This window comes from Canis lupus, chromosome 20 (assembly GCF_011100685.1).
Source record: "Canis lupus familiaris isolate Mischka breed German Shepherd chromosome 20, alternate assembly UU_Cfam_GSD_1.0, whole genome shotgun sequence".
Classification (NCBI taxonomy): domain Eukaryota; kingdom Metazoa; phylum Chordata; class Mammalia; order Carnivora; family Canidae; genus Canis; species Canis lupus.
This window is the reverse complement of record NC_049241.1, coordinates 37,813,653-37,836,863: the sequence shown is the minus strand read 5'-3', so window position 1 is coordinate 37,836,863 and position 23,211 is coordinate 37,813,653. Positions and strand designations below refer to the sequence as shown.

General features: G+C 46.9%; 1 protein-coding gene across 1 annotated transcript in view; it reads left to right on the top strand.

Moving 5' to 3' along the window:
- Positions 1-23,211, top strand: part of DNAH1 (dynein axonemal heavy chain 1) — a 76,637-nt gene that overhangs the window by 12,034 nt on the left and 41,392 nt on the right. Inside the window, exons 8-20 of the mRNA XM_038566258.1 lie at positions 422-674; positions 14,165-14,322; positions 15,298-15,509; positions 16,124-16,422; positions 17,805-17,955; positions 18,744-18,937; positions 19,029-19,254; positions 19,742-19,861; positions 20,203-20,285; positions 21,443-21,584; positions 22,011-22,166; positions 22,554-22,752; positions 22,832-23,085. Of these exons, the coding sequence (XP_038422186.1) occupies positions 422-674; positions 14,165-14,322; positions 15,298-15,509; positions 16,124-16,422; positions 17,805-17,955; positions 18,744-18,937; positions 19,029-19,254; positions 19,742-19,861; positions 20,203-20,285; positions 21,443-21,584; positions 22,011-22,166; positions 22,554-22,752; positions 22,832-23,085 (2,447 nt within the window). The remainder of the gene's footprint in view (positions 1-421; positions 675-14,164; positions 14,323-15,297; positions 15,510-16,123; positions 16,423-17,804; positions 17,956-18,743; positions 18,938-19,028; positions 19,255-19,741; positions 19,862-20,202; positions 20,286-21,442; positions 21,585-22,010; positions 22,167-22,553; positions 22,753-22,831; positions 23,086-23,211) is intronic.

Sequence of the window (23,211 nt, the reverse complement as noted above, 5' to 3'; positions counted from 1 at the left end):
ACCAGAGGGCTCATCACTCAGAGACCCCAGGAAGGGCAAATGGCCATTATTGGATATGCTCACTCTGAGCCACTGACAGGGTCACTTCCAACATGATGCAGAGAAGGCATCCAAGGCCCATCATTGCCCCAGGTGTGGCAGTGAGGAGTGGTACCATGGATGCCACCCCTGTGGGGCTCTGTGCACAGCTCTTTACAGTTTACAAAGCACTTTTCACATCTACCCATGGCAAACTGCACAGTGTACAGGGCCAAGGAGTGTTGTTGTGCCCATTTGACAGATGTGACAGGGTGTCAGAGAGGGGAAACCACTCGCTTAGGGCCACCAAGCATCGGCAGCAGAGCAAGGCTGGAACCCAGTGTTCCAACCCTGAGAGTCTGACTGTGCTGTGTGTTCCCTTCTCCCTCCCACCCGGCCCCAGGAAGGCCCCCCCTCCTCACCTGCCAGTACTGGGTGCCTCGGATCCAGCTTCTCTTCTGCGCTGAGGACCCCCGTGTGTTCACGCAACGCGTGGTCCAAGCCAATGCCCTGCGCAAGAACACAGAGGCTCTGCTGCTGTACAATCTGTACGTGGACTGCATGCCCTCCGAGGGCCGCCAGCTCATCAGTGAGCAGAGCCTGAACAAGATCAAGCAGTGGGCCATGAGCACACCCCGGATGCGCAAAGGGTCCTCGTGAGTCCCCAGCAGACCTTTCCATCCCCGAATGTCACTTCCTCCAGGAGCCTAGGGGGCAGTGCTCCCTCAGCGCTCATCTGTAGGCCACTTTGCCCACTGCACTGTGGACTTCTTAGACTCCAAGCAGTGTCTTGTTTGTCTCCAGATCTCTCATGACCAATGTTGACTCATGGGTTGTTATTTTATAATCTGTTACTACTATTTTATATTTCGATGCCTAAATTGTCCCAGATTTGGCCAGAGGGAGCCTCTTCAAGCTGATTTCTGTGTCCTTCTAATGTGTTCCTATTGTTCTTTGAACACGTCTGTACTTTTGGGCATAGCAAGAAGTTCTGGGCTCATCTTGCACTTCCCCAGACCTAGCCTTGAAATCAGCTATGTCTCCAAGGAGCCCTGATTCCTTTCAGTGGGGAGTAGTATTTAGAAGCCAAGATCTGGGCATCAGATATGCTCATTGTTACTAGAAAATCATTGCTGTGAAGCTCTTAGACCAGTCAAATCTAGGGAATCTGCATGTTATGACATTTCATTATTATTATGTATAACCTTCACACACACCCATGTCTGTCTCTATCGATCTATCCATTAAAAAACATGGGTTCCTAATGATACCTTCAAACCCACCCCAACATCACATGGCTTCTTCTCACTTACACATATTTGTTACTTCTGTCTCCAGAAGAAAACCAACTCCCATTCATTGTTCATGGTGTATTTGTTTGCTCAGTCCTAAAATACACAGAAAGTCGTTCAAATGCTAATTCATACTCTTTAAAAAGAAAGACCTTACTAAGTAGACTTTGATACACATTCAGTTTTCTTTTTCTCTTTGCCCCGGGGGGAAACATCCTGGAAATCAACCCATACAAGTTCATTGAGATTTCCTTCCTCCTTTTTCATAGCCGCATAGCTGTCTAGTGTGTGAACGAACCACATGTACTGTGGTTTATTTGACTGTTCCCTACTATATAGGCATGTAGGTCATTTCCAGTATGTTGCAATCATAAACAGTGCTACCATGAATAACCTTGTGCATTTATATATTCCTAGTGATGGAGGGGTAGCTTTAAGGGTAGCTGAGAAATGGGATTGCTAGGTGAAAAGATAAGCACATATGTAGTTTGGTTTGCTGTTGCCAAATTCCCTCTGCTAGGGTTGTGCCCTAGGGTTTTGTATACTTACCAGCAGTGTGAGTGCCCGTTTCCCCACAGCTTTGCTGAGAGTGTGTTGTCATGCTATGTGATTTTTTTTGCCAGTCTGGAAGATAAGTATATGAGCAAGGTAAGTAAGTCCGAAGTGTTATAAGTGAGGCTGAGCAATTTTTTCCATCTTTTCACATGATTAAGGGCAAGTTTTATATATTTTTATGACTCACCTATTCATTGTCTTCTGCCCATTTTTCCCCCTCAGGCTTTTGAGCTTTTTTTCTCTCTCTGATTTTAAGTGTTCATTATATATTAGGGATATTGGTCCTTCCTTTGTGATTTATGCTATAAATATTTTCTCCTGGTTTATTAGTTGTAGTTTGACTTTGCTTATGGTAATTTTTGCAATATAACTCTTAAAATATTTATCTAAACAATGTTATTAATAATTTCTTCTATTACATCTGGGTTTTGAGTCATAGAGGGCCTTTCCTCATACTGAGGATTTTTTCCTGTACTTGCATGGTTTCATATCCTTGTTCCATCCTTATGTACAATGTATGGTATGGATCCAGCTACATCTTTTGTCAAATGACCAGCATTTATTAAATAGTTTATTAAATGCCATCAGCATTTATTAAAACCTCCATATTTTGCTCAGTGGTTCAAGATGCCACCTTTATCATACACTAATTTTCATGTGCATTCAGATCTTTGTTTGGATTTTCTGTTCTATTCCATTGTTCTGTTTGTCTATTTATGCACTTGCACTAGAGTTTAACTATAGATGTTTCACAGAATGTTTTCATGTCTTGTAGGGGCCAGCCCCCTTTGTAGCTCTTCCCTTTCAGTGTTTTTCTGGCTCTTCTTGCATGTTTGTTTGTTTTAATTAGTTATTTTTCAAGACTGTGGCAAGATATACATAACAGAAAATTTACTATTTTAACCATTTTTAAGTGTACAGCTCAGTGGAATTAAGTGCATTCAAAGTTGTGCAACGATCACTACTGTCCATCTATAGAACTTTGTGAAACTGTACTCATGAAACAGTAACTCCCCATTCTCATCCCCCACCCCCCCCCCGCCCTGAATCATACAGGCTTTGTCCTTTTGTGCCTGGCTTAATTCACAGAGCGTAACATCTTCTAGGTTCTTGCATGTTGTAGCAGGTGTGGGGATTTCCTTCCATTTTTTTCCTTTTCATATTCCATTATATGCATATACCACATCTTGTTTATCCACTTATCTGTGGATGGACACTTAGGCTGCTGTGAACATGGGTGTACAAATCTCTCTTTGTGTCCCTGCTTTCTATTCTTTTGGGTGTATACCCAGAAGTGGAGTTGATAGGTCATATGGTAGTTCTGTTTGTTGTTGTCGTTTAGTTTTTATTTCATAAACTTACCTCTGCAATCTATCTGGACTTGAAGGGGGTAAGGAAAACATGGAACCCAAAGGATTGCAGTGAAAGCATAGGTTATAGGCTATTATCAACAGGTGGGAGAAGGAACCGTCTGGTAGTTAAGATAAAACACACATCAAATTTATTAGAGCTGTCCACAGTTGGCAATCGTGAGCTTCTTGCTGCTCTTGCCTTTTCTGGACCCAGAGCACTCCATGTTTTCCATGGTACCCGTGCCCTCTTTCACCTTGCCAAAGACCACATGCTTGCCACCCAAACACTCAGTCTTGGTAGTATGGATGAAAAACCAGTAACATTTGTGTTGGATCCCGCATTAGCCACGGACAAGAAGCCAGGTCTCGTGCTTCAGGATGAAATTCTCATCATCAGATTTCTCCCTCTAGATGGACTCACCACCAGTGCCATTATGGTGTGTGAAGCTTCCACCCTGGTACATAAATCCTGGAATAAGTGTGTCAAATCAGGAACGTTTATAACCAAATCTTTTCTCTCTAGTCCTCAGTTTTTCACTATCTTTGGAACTTTGCAAATGATTTGAAGGATACATAGTCCAAGGGTTCAATATCTAAGAATATCATGGAGTTGACCTTGGCAGGGTGGCACAGGGCAGCTCCAGGTGGTGTCAGCGGCATCTGCAAAACCCTGTTTATAATTTTTGAGATGCCATTATTCAGCTGCCTTAGCAGCTGTTCTGTTTTATATTCCCATCGATGGGGCACCAGGGTTCTAATTTCTTCATGTCCTCACCAACGTTTCTTTGGGTTTTTTTCCCCCTTTACAATAATTATCCTAATGGATGTAAAGTGGTATTTCATTGTGGTGTTTATTTGCATTTCCCTAATGATTAGTAGTGATGTTGACATCTTTTCATGTGCTTATTGGCCATTAGTAGGTCCTTCTTTGGAGAAATGTCTATTAAAATTCTTTGCCTGTATTTGAATCCAATTGTTAGGTTTTTGTTGTTGAGCTTTATGAGTTGTCTATATATTCTGGTTATTAATCCTTCATCAGAATATGGTACTATCTCCCATCTCATGGTTTGCCTTTTTATTCTGTTGATAGTGTGTTTTATGTTACTAGAACACAAGGTTTTTCATTTTGATGAATTCTAATTTTTCTATTTTTTCTTTTGTTGCCTGCACGTTTAGTGTCATAGCCAGGATATGATTTCCAAATCCAATGTCATGAAGCTTTCCCCCATCTGTTCTATGAGTTTTATATTTTAGCTCTCACATTAGATCTTTGATCCATTTTTTTTAAAGATTTTATTTATTTATTCATGAGAGAGAGAGAGAGAGAGAGAGAGGCAGAGACACAGGCAGAGGGAGAAGCAGGCTCCATGCAGGGAGCCTGACGCCGGACTCGATCCCAGGCCTCCAGGATCTCGTCCTGGGCTGAAGGCAGGTGCCAAACCCCTGAGCCACCCAGGGATCCCCATCTTTGATCCATTTTGAGTTAATTTTTATATATGGGGCTAGGTAAGTGTCCAGTTTTATTCTTCTGCATGTGGAGATCCAGTTTTCCTAGCACAGTATGTTGAAAAGAATGTTCTTTCCCCCATTGAATGATCTTGGCACCCTTGTCGAAAATCATTTGACCTATATGTATTTGAGAGTTCATTTCTGGATTCTTTGTTCCCTTTCTTTGGTCTATGTATCTTTATGCCAGTACCACACTGTTTTGATTACTGCAGCTTTACAGTAAGTTTTGAAACCAGGAAGTGTGAGTCCTCCCACTTTGTTCTTTTTCAAGATTGTTTTGGTTAATTAGGTCCCTTGAGGTTCCATATGAATTTTAGGAAATTTTAGGATGGATTTTTCTATTTTTGCAAAAGATGTTGAGATTTTGTTGTTGTCATTGTTAGGGTTTTGATGGCAATTTGCATGCTTATTTTCCCATGAGCATTGTATCAACTCCTCTTGTTCTATTTTAAAAACATTTTGTATTTTGGGGGTACCTGGGTGGCTTGGTTGGTTGGGCATCTGACTTTTGATTTTGGCTTAGGTCATGATCTCAGGGTCATGGGATTGAGCCCCTACTCGGGCTCTGCCCTAAAACTGAGGCCTGCTTGGGATTCTTTCTCTCCTTCACCCTCTGCCCCTCCAACAGCTTGTGCTATCTGTCTCTTTAAAAAAAAAAAAAAAACACTTTGGGGTGCCTGGGTGGCTCAGTGGTTGAATGTCTGTCTTTGGCTCAGGTCATAATCCTGAGGTCTTGGGACCGAGTTCCACATCAGGCTTTCTGTGGGGAGCCTGCCTTTCCCTCTGCTTTCTGTGGGGAGCCTGCCTCTCCCTCTTCCTCTCTCTGTGTCTCTCATGAATAAATAAATAAAATCTTTAAAAAATAAATAAATAGGGCAGCCCCGGTGGCACAGCGGTTTAGTGCCGCCTGCGGCCCGGGGTGTGATCCTGGAGACCCAGGATTGAGTCCCACATCGGGCTTCCTGCATGGAGCCTGCTTCTCCCTCTGCCTGTGTCTCTGCCTCTCTCTTCGCTCTCTCTGAATGAATAAATAAATAAATCTTAAAAAAAAATAAAAAATAAAAAATAAAAAATAAATAAATAAAATGAAAAAACCCACTTTGTATTTTTTTTTTTTATTTTATTTATTTATGATAGAGAGAGAGAGGCAGAGACACAGGAGGAGGGAAAAGCAGGCTCCATGCAGGGAGCCCGACGCGGGACTCGATCCCGGGACTCCAGGATCGCGCCCTGGGCCAAAGGCAGGCGCTAAACTGCTGAGCCACCCAGGGATCCCCCCCCACCACTTTTATTTTTAATGAGATTGCCTTATATTTTTAAATTACCTTAGGTATAGCTGACATCTTTAGGATCTTAAACTGTTCTACCTAAGGACAAAGAATGTTTACTCATTTGTTCAAGACTACTTTTCTGTCTTTAAGGGATGCTTTATGATTTCCCAGAAGGTTTTGCATATTTATTAAGTATTTTATCTTCTTTGTTGCTATTATAAATGGATTTTCTCTATTATTGTGTCTACTGATTTGCATATGCTAATTTTATATCCTGTTATAAACAATCCTTACTGAATTGTTTGATGCGTTTTATCATTGATTCTCCAAGGCTTTCTAAGTACACATTACCTGTAAATAGAGATAATTTTACTTATTCTTTCCAATTCTTATTCCTCTAATCACTTTCTCTTTCCTAATTGCATTTTCTAATACTTCTAGTACAATATTGAATAGTAGTGGAGATAGTAGGGATCCTTACATTGTTTCTAATGTTAGTGGAAGTACCTCCCCTTTCTTAAGTTTTCCCCTTAAGAAAATGCTAGCTTTAGGACTTTATTTAATAACATATCCATTGAAACTTCTGTTTTCTTAAGCGTTTATTTGTCACAGGCTTTTAAAATACTTATGGAGATAATATGATTTGTCTCCTATATCATTAACATGGTGTATCATATTAACTGATTTCCTAATATTGAAACAACTTTGGATTTCTTTAATAAATCCCATGAACCTAGCTATGGCATATCTTTTTTTTTTTTAATGTGGTATTGGATTCTGTTGGTTAGTATGCTTTCTAGAAATTTTGTATCAATATAAGTGATGTTGGTTCATAATGTTTTTTATACTGTCATTATCAGGTTTGAAGTAAGTTATATTTGCTTCATAAGAAGAATATTGACGTTTTTCCTTCATTTTCAGTACTCTGGAACAATTTGTGTTGTACTGAGGTTATCTGGTTATTCCTTTCTGAAACCATTTGGACATGGTGCTTTTTGGTAGGAGAGTTCCTCTATAACTTGTGTAAGAAGTTCTTCTATAATTCTCTATAAGAATTGGTCTATTTAAGCTTTGTATTTCCAATTTGGAGGTCAATTTTCGTATACTTTGTTTCTCTAAAAAATTATCCATGTTTTCTAGATTTTAAAATATATTTGCATAGACTTTTGCAAAGTGGTCTTTTATGATTTAAAACTTTTTTTCTGTTTCAATGTTGACTTCCCTTGGTAACTTCTTATTTTATAGAGTTATGCTCTCTTCCCTTTTTTTTTTTTCAAAGATTTTATTTATCCATTTGACAGGAAAGAGAGAGAACACACAAGCAGGGGGAACAGGAGAGGGAGAAGCAGGCTCCCCAATGAGCAGGGGTTGCTATGTGATCCTGGACTGACTGAGCCACCCAGGCATCCCCTCTTTTTTTGCTGTATTAAGTTACTTAGTGGTTTATTTGATGTGTTAATTTTTTAAAATGAGCACTTGGATTTATTAATTTGTTTTCTACATCTACCTCATTCATTCTGCTTTTTAAAAAATATTTTATTTATTTGAGAAGGAGAATATGAACTGAGGTGGGGGAGGTAGAGAGATAAGTAGACTCCCCACTGAGTGTGGAGCCTGACACAGGGATCAATCCAAGGACCTTAAAATTATGATCTCAGCTGAAGTCGGACACTTAACTGACTGAGTCACCCAGGCACCCCCATTTCTACTTTTTATTATTTCCTTTCTTGTGCCTTCTTTTGGCTTATGTTTTGTTATGTTTATAGTGTGTATATGTGTGTGTGTGCACAAGAGGAGTTTAGTTCACCTATTTATGTTCTTATTGATAAATGCGTTTAAGACTAATGAACTTTCTTCTGATACCTGCTTTAAAAATAGTCCACAGGGGCAGCCCAGGTGGCGCAGCGGTTTGGCGCTGCCTGCAGCCTGGGGTGTGATCCTGCAGACTTGGGATCAAGTCCCACATTGGGCTCCCTGCATGGAGCCTGCTTCTCCCTCTGCCTGTGTCTCTGACTCTCTCAGTGTGTCTATGAATAAATAAATAAAATCTTAAAAAAAAAAAAACTCCTAGTTTGTAAATAAATAAATAAATAAATAAATAAATAAATAAATAAGTCCACAGATTCTGATATATAGTATTTTATTTTTTTAGTTCCAAAATTTGTATTTCCGATTTCATTAAATAATTGTTTAATGTCAGGTTTTTATAATTTTCCATATGAAAAGGACTTAGTAAAATTTGTTGTTATAAATTCTACTTGTATTGCATTGAGATCAGAGTATTATTTATAATATTACTACTCTACAGAACTTGGTGGTGTTTTCTCTGTGGACCTAATGTATAATCAATTTTTTGCTGAATGCTCCGTTTGCACATGAGAAGAGGTACATCCCTATAGTTAGGGTATCAGAGTTTATATATACATGTATTCCAGAAAAATCTATTTTATTGATTATGTTGTTTACATCTTCTATATGTCTTTTGTCCACAGAGGGTACTGTGTTATTTTATCATTATTAATTGCAGCTTTCAGAATTAAAATGTGTCCGCAATCAGGTCAAATGCTTTTTGACCAGAATTTTACTTTGTTTGATTATCAGAATTGTAACCTGACTTTTTGTTGTTTCCATTTTTCTGATACATTTTTTCTCATCCCTTTATTTTTAGCTTTTTTAAATTAGTTTGTTTTAGGTAGGTCTCATTATCAGCATATAATCAGGTCTTACTTTGTGAGTCAAATTAAAAATCTTTTTCTTGTAATAAGTGAGTTAAACCCATTCACATTTATCGTTAAACTGCTATGTTTGATCTCAGTTCTGTGTTTCCTTCTTTATGTGTTGTATTTTCTTTGTTCTTTCACTTTTTAATTTCTTTTTTTAAGATTTTATTTTTAAATAATCTCTGCACCCAACTTTGGACTCTAACTCATAACCTCAAGATCAAGAGTTGCATGCTCAACTAACTGAGCCTTCCAGGTGCCCCTCACTTTTTAAATTTCTTTTGGTATTTGGGAAGATTTATACCTTATTTTAGTGGTTTCTTTTGTAGTTAAGCCTTTTATAGTGCCCCATGTCCCCTGCTTTCTTATTCAACTGGTTAATATCTGCTTTGTCTGTTTTTAATGGTATCCTTTGACTCCCTTCTATTTCCTTTGTAACAATCTTGACTTTATTCTACTTCCCTCATTCCTTTCTCCTCCTATTTAAAAAAATATATTTATTTATTTATTTTAGAGAGATTGCATGAGCAGGGGAGGGGTAGAGGGACCGGAAGAGGAGAGAAGCAGCCTCCCCATTGAGTGCAGAACCTGTTAGGGGCTCTATCCCAGGACCCTGAGATCATGACCTGAGCAGAAACCAAGAGTCAGAGGCTCAACTGGCTAAGCCACCCAGGCGCCCCTCTCCTTCCATTTTTAGTTGCTTTTTTCCTCCTTACTATTTTAACATAATATTCTTCCACTTTCATCTCTATCTTTGCTTTGTTTCTATTTTTAAAAATAAATTTTAGTGATTGACTGACTGTATGCTCTATGCCCAACATGGTGCTCAAACTCACAACCCCAAGATCAAGAGTTATACACTCCACTGACTGAACTAACCAGGCACCACATCTTTTTTTAGTCTTAAATATACAATTAAGTTGATTAAGTATATCAGACTTTTTTTCCCAAAGTTCTTCCTATCATCTTGCAGGGGACAAAAGAACAGTCCTCTTTCTTTATACCCTTCTAGGTTCTTGGCTGGGGCTCTGTAACACAGATTAGCAAGAGAACAGTTTACAAATTTATGTTTCCTTCCTTCCCTTCATAAGGAAATGAAGACCTGAACAGGTTAAACCTATGCTAGGTTTGATGAAGAGTGGAAGGCTGTGGAAATTGTGGCAAGACAAAAAGATATGAGCTAAGAGTGGTAAACTGAGGAAAACTTAACGAGACCTCTCATTAGGATTCCTCTTGGTGTCATTCCATCTTGGAGCTAAGGATGCCCTTTCCTCTGGTTATAAGGAGGTCACTTTTCACATGAGGATCTTACGACTTGCTTCAGGAGAAGGCTGTTTGTCAAATTACTTCAGCTTAAAATATTCAATAGGCCAGGGTGCCAGGGTCTAGTGTATCCTAGACCCCATTAATATCTTGGTTGTATGAAGTTCCTCTTCTAGTAGATTCCTCATAAAGGGCTCAAGGATATAGTTTGGAGTTCTTGCATGTTTAAAAGCTGATGGACAACTTGATTCAATATAAAATTCTTGTTTCATGCTGTCATTGCTTGGGTTTTTGGATTTATTTACTCATTCATTCATTCATTTATTGGTTCTTTTTAAATGTTGCTCTTTTGTTGCCTTGCTTTGAATGTTGATTTTGAGAGGTCTGATGCCAGTCTAACTCCCCTTTCTTTGTAAGTTGTCTGATTTTTGGCTTGGAGGCCTCAGGGGTTTGTTGTTTTTTTTTAATCTTTGAAGTCTAATAATTTTACTAGAGTATATCTCAGAGTTGATCATTCTGGGTCAGTTTTCCTAAGTACAAAACAGGCCTTTTAAATACACAGGTTCAGACATTCTTTATTTCTGGAAATTTCTCTTGGATTTTAGTTTTATTTATTTTTATTTTTTATTTTTATTTATTTATTTTTTTTAATTTTATTTATGATAGTCACAGTGAGAGAGAGAGAGATAGATACAGGGAGAGACACAGGCAGAGGGAGAAGCAGGCTCCATGCACCGGGAGCCCGACGTGGGACTCGATCCCGGGTCTCTAGGATCGCGCCCTGGGCCAAAGGCAGGCGCCACACCGCTGTGCCACCCAGGGATCCCGGATTTTAGTTTTAAATATTAGTTCTGTTCCATTATCCTATTTTTCTTTATCAGATTACCTCATCTCTATTTATCTATCCATCTATCATCTATATCATCTATCATCTATCTTGCTTCTTTACCTATTTCTAATTTAACCATTTTCTATCTCTTTTTAGTTCTTTTTTCCCCCTCATTTTCATTTTCTTGGTTATATTCTGGTCTTCAGTGTATGTCATTATATTTTTTATTTGACTCTATTCTTACTTAGGCACCTCCTAATTTCCTAATTTTCCCTTCCCTCCAGAGATAATTTTGTTTCTTCCATTTTTTCCCCTCTGAATTCAGTGAAATAGCTTTCTATTTCTTCCTGCTCTTTGCCCATTTCTGTTTTAGTTGTGAAATTCTGATTCAAGGTGTTTTTCATATGAACAACCACTTGTTTGAAGATATTTAGTTCAGTTTGAAGTGCTGAGGTAGTTTTCTGCTTTGTCTTTGTTTTTTTTCTTTGAGGGATGGACAAGAATTTTCATCAGTAAGGTGGGTGCTCTTTCAGTAGCATTATGTTAGGGGCATCTACTTTCACCTATTGCATTCTTGGATTTGGGATGATTTACAAGATTCCTAGTTCACGGGCGCCCTCTTCTGTTAGAATAGCAAACCAGGTTTTTTTTTTTCTTTTTCAATATGGATGGCTGTGTGTGTGTTGGGGTTGTCCTTCCCATTGTTTTCGCTTATTTTTCAGGACTCTGAATTTTTCACTTTTGCTTCCTTTTCCATCACCCTTTAATCTCCAAAGTCCTCCTTTTCTTTTACCTTCCCCCTCATATTTCATAATACCTTTCAAAGAATGCTACGTTGAATGAATGCATGCAAGTTCCTTCCTTGCCTTAAGTGCTCTGATTCTCCAGGACTCACAGTCAGTGTTTTTGCAGTTAGAGTGGACTCTCTCTCTTTCTGGCAAAACTGTAGACCACGCTTGAGCTACCATGGCTCCCCTCTTCTGCATGCACAGTTTTCCTCAGACTCCTCTCCTCCATGCAGGCTGGCAGCAGGAGGGGGAGCTGTAGCTTATTGGGAACTGATGATTATTTTTCTACTTAAAGATAATGTGGGAGATCCCTGGGTGGCTCAGTAGTTTAGCACCTGCCTTCAACCCCGGGGTGTGACCCTGGGGTCTTGAGGTCAAGTCCCGCATTGGGCTCTCTGCATGGAGCCTGCTTCTCCCTTTGCCTATATCTCTCCCTCTCTCTCTCCCACTGTCTCTTATGAATAAATAAATAAAATCTTAAAAAAAAAAAAAGATAATGTTGGGTAACCCTGATGGCTCAGCAGTTTAGTGCTGCCTTCAGCCCAGGGCATGATCCTAGAGACCCAGGATCGAGTCCCATGTCAGGCTTCCTGCATGGAGCCTGTTTCTCCCTCTGCCTGTGTCTGTGCCTCTCTCTCTCTCTCTCATGAATAAATAAATAAATTCTTTTAAAAAACTAAAAAAAAAGATAACATGAAGTTTGGGCATTTTATTTATTTTGGGTATACTAACAGCATGGGTTTTGGTAGTGTTATTTGTCCCAGCTTTTCTTTTTTTCTCTTTCCTCTGTCTTTTGAGAGCGTGTGGAAAGATCCACATTGATGTAGCCACCATTACCTTGGTTGTCCAGAATTCCATTTCTTGAGTTTTATATCATTGAGAATATTTTTGGCTCTTTTTTAAAAATTTTTATTTATTTATGATAGTCACACACACAGAGAGAGAGAGAGGCAGAGACATAGGCAGAGGGAGAAGCAGGCTCCATGCACCGGGAGCCCAACATGGGATTCGATCCCGGATCGTGCCCTGGGCCAAAGGCAGGCGCCACTCAGGGGTCCCTATTTTTGGCTCTTTATAACAAATATGATGGACTCAGATTGGCTTAGATGACAGGGAAAATGCACTGCTTTACCTATAACTGGAAATTGGATGCAAAATGTGCCAGGCTCAGTGCATCAGGGCTCTGTCTCCAGTGTGTGCTGGCTTCATCTCCAGGTGAATGGCAGCAACAGTTTTAGAAGCACAAAGCCCAGAGTCTAGTGAGCTCTGCCGTAGATTGGATTCTCTTGAAGCCAAGCCTGTTTGGGGGATTCTTGTATAATTGATTTATTGATTAAGTCCATCTCTAAGGGAGTGAAGGTGGCAAGATATAATGGAGGAAGCAGCTGAGCAGAGATGTGGTTTTAGGAGAAGTACAGCCTCTGATCTCACAGGGAACACTGGAGCATGAGCTAACCCCCCTCAGAATTTGTCCTGAAGAAGATGGGACAAGGGGGCTTGATTTTATAGCTCTGTATCAGTTGTTGATTATAACTGGATCATGTTCCCACTCTTAAGCCAATTAGTAGTCAGGTCAAACTCCACCACGACCTGCTTAGACAGACAGGTGAGATGACCTCAAAGCTGAGAAATGTCAACTTCTCCTAAGTGAAGTGAGAAAGGAGAGAGTCCTAGAATGACAGTAAGGTATAATTAGGAGGAAGTGGAGGTCAGGCAGGCAAGCAGCTCTGTGGCAAGTCTCCCTCTTGTGCCAGGCACAGGGTGCAGCAGTGAAGAGAAGAGGGTTCTGTCTGGGGGAACAACAGTGAATGAAGGAAAAAATTCCCTCAAGGGGTCTGGATTGTTGAGACAGAGAAAGAACTTGGGGGCACAAATGAGGCTGCCCTCATCCAGGATGGCAAAGCATGTCTGGGATAGAAACCGCATGGGAGGAGTCTGGGTGGGTGGGGCTGAAATAGTGGCTGGATCAACCAGACTGTGGCCACCAGAGGGGCGGTGGATGCAAAGAGCTCAGAGTACCTCCAGGAACCCAGAGGGGCTGCCTGGCTGGAGCTGGGGTAGCGGTGAGGGGTGCCATGTGTGGGAAGGGGTAGGGGACAAGAAAGTGACCAGAGAGGAGAACAGGGAGGGGCCAGGGCCAGCCAGAGGACCTCTTGGTCCTCTAGGGTCCAAGAAGAGGTTTGGCTTTATCCTAGGATGTGGGGGTCTAGGATGGACTTTTAGCAAGAGAAGGATGTGCTCAGATTTGAGTTTTGTGAGGAGCAGATTGGAATGGGCAGGAGTGGAAGTGAGGGGACCAGGCTGGGAGGTGCCTTGTTGGGATGACACTGAGAATTGAGAAGCAAAATAGGCAGTCTTGGACTGGCATGATGGCAGGAGGGGGATGTGACACAAAAGAGGCAAGGGACAAGGGTGATGGAGGTTAGAGGCTGGGGGCCGGGTAGGAGGTGTGCCCATGAATCTGGAGAGGAAGCCCCAAACACATGCCCAGAGGTCGATCCCAGAGCATGGGTGTGATGCCGTGTGTGGAGCCCCCTGACTCCCCTGTCCCCCTTTCCCATTGGCAGGGTTCTGGAGCACCTCAACAGTCTCTCCAAAGAGGTAAACCTGGACTATGAGCGCAGTATGAACAAAATCAACTTTGACCAGATTGTGTCCTCCAAGCCTGACACGTTCTCCTACGTGACCCTGCCTAAGAAGGAGGAGGAGAAGGTGCCCAGGCAAGGTGAGGGAAGCTGGACAAAGGGGAGCCGATGGCCACCCACCCAGCCAGAGCCCACCCAGCCAGAGCTTTCATGGGTCCCAGCCCACCCACCCAGCCAGAGCTTTCATGGGTCCATGAAAGCTCTTTTAAAAACCAGTAGTCTTGGGGTACCTGAGTAGTACCTCTGGTTAAGCATCTGACTCTTGATCTCAGCTCAGGTCATAATCCCAGGGTGGTGAGATCCAGCCCCACATTCAGGTCTGTGCTGGGCATGGAGCCTGCTTAAAATTCTCTTTCTCCCTCTCCCCCCTCTCCATACCCCTCTCTCATAAACAAACACACCCCAGTAGTCTTGAGTAGCACAGAAGGAAGCAGGTAATGTGTATATTAGGATAGCAACTGTTCAGAAGTGGGTGGAAGGGCTCTGATGGTCTGAGGGACATGTAGCCCACCTTACCTCCAGCAGCAGGAGCAGGTGGTTTTGCTGCAGCCCCTTCTGACCTGTGACAGACTGAGTCTCAGAGTAGGACACCAGTTCCCCCAAGTTCTTGCTTTGACTTCCCTGATGCCTGTGAATTTCGTTTCCTGGATCCAGCTGCCACGTGTGGGAAGTGTCTAGGAAGTTGGAGTGGGGCGTGGACAGCGGGCGCTCTGAGGTCCTGATGCGCACATCTCCCTTGCTTGGTGCTGGGTTATGTGCAGAGTGGGCAGGAGTGAAGGGGGCAAGGGTCTGTGGTTCTCATCCACTTCAAATGGGTCAGTGACCCAGAGGGGCCTGGAGGGGATCCATTTACTCACCCCAGAGTGGGCAGCTCACTGAGAAGCTGCAGGACCACTCTGGCAGGCCGTGGGAAGAGAGAGGTTCTGAGGATGTGGGTGTCTCTTTAGGATACAAGATGGGACTTGTATCCCTCCATCACCACCCTGCAGATCCATCCTAACCCCTGGTGTGTCCCAGGCCAATCTGACACTGGCCCTCCACCCCCACCCCTGCAGGGCTGGTGAGCGTCCCCAAGTACCCCTTCCAGGAGCAGAAGGAGGACTTCACCTTTGTGTCCCTGCTTACACGGCCAGAAGTCATCACGGCCCTCAGCAAGGTGCGCGCTGAGTGCAACAAGGTGACTGCCATGTCCCTGTTCCACTCAAACCTCTCCAAGTACAGCCGCCTGGAAGAGTTCGAGCAGATTCAGTCCCAGACCTTCTCACAGGTGTGTGGACATCTGGGGCTTGAAGGGCCCCACGCAGGCTGGAGCCTTGGAGCTGACTGGCCAATGGTGAGGCCAGGAGCCTCTGTTCTCCTTAAAACCTAGACCTTGTGGGAGGCTGAGGGTACCCAGGGTGATGGCTCATCTCAGAGAGGAGAGGAGACCTAGGGCAGGCTCCCTTTCCAGTCACTTGCCATCCAACCCCGGTGGCCTCTGAAGCAGACCCCCTGTGTGGGATAGAGAGCAGGAACTGCACATACCCACTAAGGATTGGGGTGTGAAGGAAGGGTGCAACCTTGTGGGGGACCATCACCAGGTGACCCTGCTCCATTCTGTCTCTCTGTCTCTCCCTTAGCTGGAGAGAAAGTCCTGCTTCTGCTGCTCCCAACCCTCCTTCCCCCAGAGGAGCCCTGGTCTCCAGGGTTACAGGAGGGTATTGGTTGGTAGGGCTGGGCAGTAAGTTGGGGTGGGGGGAGATCCTTCCCTGGTCATCTGGATCCTGAGGCTGCCCCGACACCCTGGTGCCTACAGTCCCCGAGTGTGATGCCTGTGGGGAGCCTGTGTGGAGCAGGTTCCTGGGGGAGGGCGATGCCTGATGCTACCTGTGGCTACTCTAGGTACAGATGTTCCTAAAGGACAGCTGGATCAGCACTCTCAAGGTGGCCATGCGGAGCAGCCTGCGTGACATGAGCAAGGGCTGGTACAACCTCTATGAGACCAACTGGGAGGTGTACCTCATGTCAAAGCTGCGCAAGCTGATGGAGTTGCTCAAGTACATGCTGCAGGACACACTGCGATTCCTGGTGCAGGACTCGCTGGCCAGCTTCTCGCAGTTCATCAGTGACGCTTGCTGCAATGTACTGGACTGCCCTGATGACATGGTCTGGGTCGAGGACTTGATAAACAGCCCCTACAGGTGGGGGCTGGCTGAGTGCAGGTGCCGGGTGACACCACCATTACTCCTTGCTATGCCCCAGTAGCTGGGCCGGCACAGAGTGGAGGGAGCAGGACAGCCAGGACCAGGGTGCCCAGCACTGCCAGGTCCCAGATGGCCCTGGTGGCAGGGAATGTCCCACCAGCTCAGGCTTGCACATCTCTGGGTGGGGCAGGGGACTCTTCTGGGGGGGCAGGCAGGGTCATCTGAGTCAAGATGTGAGACTGAGACTGAGCCTGAGGGGGAAGTGGCTGAGGAGATGTGAAGGAGGGGCACCGGGTGGAGAGACCAGTATGTGCAGAGGCTAGGAGGGGAGAAAGACCTTGGGGGCAATCAGGGCAGGAAAGGCTGGCAGCTATGGCTGGAGTGCAGAGGGCTGGGCAAGATGTGGGAGGGGTTGCAGGGACCGGCCAGATTGCAGAGCCTCCTGGGGTCACCGTCAGGGGCTGGGTTTATTCTAAGTGTGGTCAGCAGCCATCGGAGGGGAGTTCTCATCTGACTCAAAAATGCTCAAGACTCCTGCCATTGTCTAGGCAAGGGATGATGTGACTGGGACTTGGGAGGAGTGGGGCAGGTTTGGGGCCATGCCTGGGTGGCAGTGCTATGGACCTGGCTGTGGGAAGATGTTCAGTGTGGGGCAGGGGGAAGACGAGCTGACTCCCGTGGTCCGTCGCTAGCACCGAGCCCTGAGGGATGCTGGCGGGAGTCAGGGGACACAGAATGTTTGAGATGCCCATTAAAGGTCCAGATGGGGGCAGCGGTTTAGCGCTGCCGTTGGCCCAGGGTGTGATCCTGGAGACCAGGGATTGAGTCCCATGTCGGGTTCCCAGCATGGAGCCTGCTTCTCCTCCCTCTTCCTGTGTCTCTGCCTCTCTCTCTCTCTCTCTCTGTCTCTCATGAGTAAATAAATAAAAATCTTAAAAAAAAAAAAAAGATAAAGGTCCAGATGGGTGGTGGATGGCAATCCAGAGTGCAGCAGGGAGGCCAGGCATCTAAGGGATCTAAGCCAGAGGGTTGTTGGCTTGTAGTAGGTATCTGAAGCCAAGGATGGTGACCTCCCAGGGAGAGCGTAGGTGTTGCAAATGCCCAGGGTCTGGCTAACCTGTCCTGATGACCTCAGGACTGCATGGGGGTCCTCCCTCTCCCTACTCCCCGTGGACCCCTGGGCAAGTGGCAGAAATGGAGTAATCTTTGGCTGGTCTGCATTTTTCTGGTAACTTAGAAGTTTCTGGAAGGAGGGAGGAGGCAATTCTCACAGAAACTCAAGAGCCATGGTGCTGGCAGGAAGGGCAGAGGGCTGGATCTGCTGCACACAGGGCCTCCTCAGGCCCCTGCTCATGGTCAGCCCAACTGTTACTCCACAGGCCCCGGAAGAACCCCCTGTTTATCGTGGACCTGGTGCTGGATGGCTCGGGAGTGCACTACAGCACACCACTAGAGCATTTCGAGACATCTCTGCTCAACCTCTTTGACAAGGGCATCTTGGCCACGCATGCGGTGCCCCAGCTGGAGAAGGTATGACCGAGGTTTGAGGCCCAGGGCACCTACTGGCCTGGCTGCTAGTGGCTACCCGAGCCACAGACTCACTGTATTAGAGCAGTTCAACTTTATTTCGGGGCTCCCAGCAGTGTGCTCAGACCTTCAATTCTAGAATAGCTCACTTAATCCTCACCAGAAGCTGCCCTAGGAACCATTAGCATCCCCATTTTGTCATGAGAGTTGAGAAATCTAGCATAAGGGCACAAAGTGACAGTGTGTCAGACCTGCAACTCTACCCGCAGCTCATTCACCCACCACTGCCACAGCTGTTCTGGGCCAGATTCCACTCTCTTGAACCCACCCAGCTCCTGGCCCCTCTCTTCAGCTAAGATGTGGACTCAGACTGACCTCCACACTCAGGACCCCTTGTCAGAAGTCCCCACTCGTCACCATGTCTGTGTACATCTCACTCCTCCTGGCCCAAGATCTTCTGGAGCTCCACGCCCCTCTTGTCTCCCTTGCTGGTTAGCCAGAGCCCCCAGTGACCTGATGGCTTTGCCTGCTCCTTTCCTGGACACTGGACTGAGTCAGGCCCAACAGAGGAAGACGCTGCCCCTTCTTAGCTCATGGGGCTTGGAGCCCTATATTAATTAGTCCACAGCATTTCTCAGAGATGCCACACCAAGCCCTCTCTCTGACCCCCACCATGCTGTCTGTGATTGGCCACAGTGCTGCCCACTCTGGCTTCAGATCCCATCTCCAACCCCTCTGCCTGCCTGCCCCATGGCTCATCCAGCTTTCTGCCCCTGCCTTTGGCTCTGCAGCTGGTGATGGAGGACATCTTTATCAGCGGCGACCCCCTGCTGGAGTCTGTGGGGCTCCACGAACCACTGGTGGAAGAACTGCGGGCCATCATCACCAACGCTGTGCGCAAGGCCATGATCCCACTGCAGGCTTATGCCAGGGAATACCAAAAGTATTTGGAGCTGAATAACAATGATATCGCCACCTTCCTCAAGTGCGTGCATACATCTGAGGGTATCTGTGTGTCGGTGTGACTCCCAGTCACTTACCACCTTCTGCCCTTCGTGTACGCCCACTGTCCACAGGGCCTACCAGATGCATTGCCCATCTGCTGAGGAAGTTCGGGAGGTGGTGCTCACCCACCTACGGGAAAAAGAGATCCTGGACAGCTCACTGCCCAGCAGTGTCATCATTGGGCCCTTTTACATCAACATTGACAATGTCAAACAGAGCCTGTCCAAGAAATGCAAAGCCCTGGCCACTTCCATGCTGGACATCCTGGCCAAGAACCTTCACAAGGAAGTGGACGATGTAAGTGCCCAGCCACCTGGCCCCAATGGGTGTTTTGACTGCGACAGCACATTCACTCTCACATTCATGATGAGCTTCCATGAATAAGGTGTCCCTAGGCAGGTGAGGAGTGTCTGCAGATGCCCAGGCCAATGGAAGGATCTGGAAGTCACCCTGCCTTGACCCGCAGTCTGCCTGCGAGTTGCTGTCCCATATGGAAGGTCCCAGGAAATGGGGACTGCTACCTCTTTTCCTAGACTTGGGAAGACCTGGGAACCTCTCCAAAAGATGGGCCATTCCATGGAGCTGAGGGTGTGCAAGTGGCCTCAGAAGTCCCATGCGTATGTTGGCTGGGCACAGGAGTCTAGGGAGGCTTCAGCTCCCCAGCGAGTTAGCTGCAGGATATGGAGGAGTGGGAGCAGTTCCCTGTCAGGAGACACTGGGATCCAAGTAGGAGTAGCAGCCCCAGGAAAGGCCATCATGCCTATTGCCCTCTGCCTACCGCCAGATCTGTGAGGAGTTTCGCAGCATCAGCCGCAAGATCTATGAGAAACCCAACAGCATTGAGGAGCTGGCTGAGCTTCGCGAGTGGATGAAGGGCATCCCCGAGAAGCTGGTGGGGCTAGAGGTGAGGTGGGCATAAGGGGGGCTGGGGGCTGGGAGCCTGAGGCCGGAGGTGAGGTAGACATAGAGGATAGGGGTTTGGGAGGTTCTGCGGTAGGGTGCATGGTGGAGGTACGAAGTCATGCTATCTGGGAGGCCAGGAGGGTGGAATGTATGGGATAGGGGCTGGGAGTGGGAGGTGTGGTGGCCATGGCCTTTGGAGCCCTGAGCCCCATGCTGACCATGCAACCTGCACCTCCTCCTCAGCCCCCATCCTCCCCTCTCTGGAAGACAGCAGCCTTTCCTTAGTGCTCGACCACTTTGGGGTCCCGCACATGCAATTCTCATTACCACCTATCCGTGCAGGAGCGGATTGTGAAGGTCATGAATGACTACAAGGTCATGGATGAATTCCTTTACAATCTCAGTACAGAGGACTTCAATGACAAGTGAGTGGGAACTTAGTCCCCATCCCAGAGGATGAGAAAAGAGGTGCTAAGACACATGGCTCTCAAATATCCCTGTAGCCACAGGCTGTGTGGTCACACCAGAAACGCCAGCCATGATGTCTGAGACCATGGCTCCACATGAGCCAGGGCCAGGTGGCCAATAGTGCAGCAGGAAATCATTTGACCCTCTTGGCCCAGGGACCCTGCTGCCCATTCACCCTGTCTCCATTCTCTATATTATTGTCAGCCTGACCCACACGTGTTCACACAGGTCTGGGATCCCCTTGATTGTGGGAGGCCTTTTGGGATCCTTGGGAGTGCTGAGACATGGCAAAGCCAGTCTGGTGGTCAGTCCTTAGGGAGAAGCATTTGTCCCTACTCAGCTCAAGAGCCTTATGGGAAATAGCCTTAGGTTGGGATGGCCTTACCAAGAACCTTACCCAGGTTGGTTCTCTGGCCTTACCCAGAACCCCTTGCCCTCCCTGTCTCACAGACTGGAGGTGCCTTCAGGATGTCAGGGCCTGGAAGAAGTTGGCACTGTTTCCTGGAGCTCTCCCAAGAGCCCCAAGGCACCCACTTTACAGGGCAGCCTGGTACTCAGTGTGGCCCTCCCCCAGGGTCAGCAGTCCTAGGCCAGATGCAGGCAGAAGCCCTGAATTCTAGAGCCCCCCGCCGCCACTTCAGCCAGGCCAAGGTCGTTGGTCCGATATGAAGGAAGCTGGCCCTGGTTGGTCACTAACAAAATGCAGACTAGAGGTTGCTGCTTTGCCTCATGGGAGGTGAGGCCCCTCAAGACCCTGGAAAGTGAAGGGGGAGCCCAGCATCACCTCTCTTGTTCCCGACACTGTTCTCCCTCTTGCCCCATCACTGCCCTGGGCATCTTGGACCTGCATCTCTCTGGGTGCCCACCACAGTTCCCAGACCACAGTTGCAGGGTAGGCACTGCCTGTCCTGCCAGGTAGGCCCACACCCTGACCCTGATGGTGGCAGTGGCTGCCTCCAGCTCACTTGCACTTCCTGGTTGCTCGGCCCTGGCTGGCTCAGCTGCTACCTGGATTCCCCCATCACCCCCTTTACCCTGGATGCCCCTGCCTGGCCTGGGCACCCAAGATTTCAGCTGTGACCTTTCCCCCAGTGCCCACCCTTGTCCTCTCCAGGTGGGCTGCTAGCAATTGGCCTTCTAAGATCCTTGGACAGATAGAGATGGTACGGCAGCAGCACATAGAAGATGAGGAAAAGTTCCACAAAATCCAGATCATGGATCAGAACAACTTCCAGGAGAAGCTGGAGGGGCTGCAGGTGGGGCTGATTCAGGGCTCTGCTGTACCTTACTCCTCACCCCAGGCATGCACTTCAGGGCCAGGCCTGGCCTCCTGCGTGCATGGTGGGTGAACTGGCAGGTGAAAGAACAAATGGCTGGAGGGATGCTCGGCCAGCAAGCTCCAGAAAATTCAAGGCTGCAAAGAGGCCAAATTCCTCTGTTGTGTCCTCCAAGCCTCAGTGGGCAAAACAATGAACACTGTTCAGGGAACTAGGTCTCCTTCACCTTGCTTGTGTCAGACTGCTTGTGATGGGCCAGGAACCTGCTTACTCAGGGAGAAGAAAGCACCCTCAGAACTGGGAGGCATTGATGCCTGGAGACCTCGGGCCCCTGGGTGTGTGTGGGGATACATGGACATGGTTGGGGTCCCAGAGGCCTCTGACCCCTTGCTCTTTGGCCCACAGCTGGTGGTAGCTGGCTTCTCCACCCATGTGGAGATTGCACGAGCACACGAGATCGCCAATGAGGTGCGGCGGGTCAAGAAGCAGCTGAAGGATTGCCAGCAGCTGGCGATGCTGTATAATAACCGAGAGCGCATCTTCGGCTTGCCCATCACCAATGTAGGCCTCCTGAGGGCATGCTGTCTCCTAAACCCTAGGGCTTGAGGAAGAGCGCATGGCATTTGTGGCCATATCTGAACCCAGCTCCTGGGTGGCAAAGCCCTGACACTTGGCGGGTAGGACTGAGCAGGCTGCAGAGAAGTAACCTGGCCCTGGCCTTCGGTGCAAGGACATTGGCTGGAATCAGGCAGGAGGCCTTGCTGAGCCACTCAGAGCCCAGAGCCTATAGGCGGCAGGAAGAAGGGAGGCCAGGCCAGGGCTCATGGGGACAGGATCAGGGACAGTGGCCAGGAACAAGGAAGGGGCAAGGACCTATCCCAAGAAGGGACAGTGTGGAGAGAGACCGGGAAGCACCCCAAGACAGCTTTGGTTCATGTGCCCCTGCAGTACGACAAGCTCACCAGGATGGTGAAGGAGTTCCAGCCCTACCTGGACCTCTGGACCACAGCCTCCGACTGGCTGCGCTGGTCTGAGAGCTGGATGAATGACCCCCTGTCAGCCATTGATGCTGAGCAGCTGGAGAAGAATGTCATCGAGTCCTTTAAGACCATGCACAAGTGTGTGAAGCAGTTCAAGGACATACCAGGTAGGCAGCCAAGCCAGCCTGTCCCCTCTTTCCCTGCCTGTGCTGGCTGCCTCTCACACCTGTCTGTCCTGCCTGGCAGCCTGTCAGGACGTGGCCTTAGACATCAGAGCCCGCATCGAGGAATTCAAGCCATACATCCCGCTGATCCAGGGGCTACGCAACCCTGGAATGCGGAACCGGCACTGGGAGGTGCTGTCCAATGAGATCAACATTAATGTCCGGCCCAAGGCCAATCTGACCTTCGCGCGCTGCCTCGAGATGAACCTGCAGGACCACATCGAGAGCATCAGCAAGGTGGCTGAGGTGGCTGGCAAGGAGTATGCCATTGAGCAGGTGGGTGGCCACCACGAGGCCCACCTGGCCCCACCCAGGTTCTGCCCCAGGGCATGCAAGAATGACACTACTGGGCCCCATCCCTGGGGTCACTCACCAGGTTCAGAGGTTTGAGGTATCTTCTAT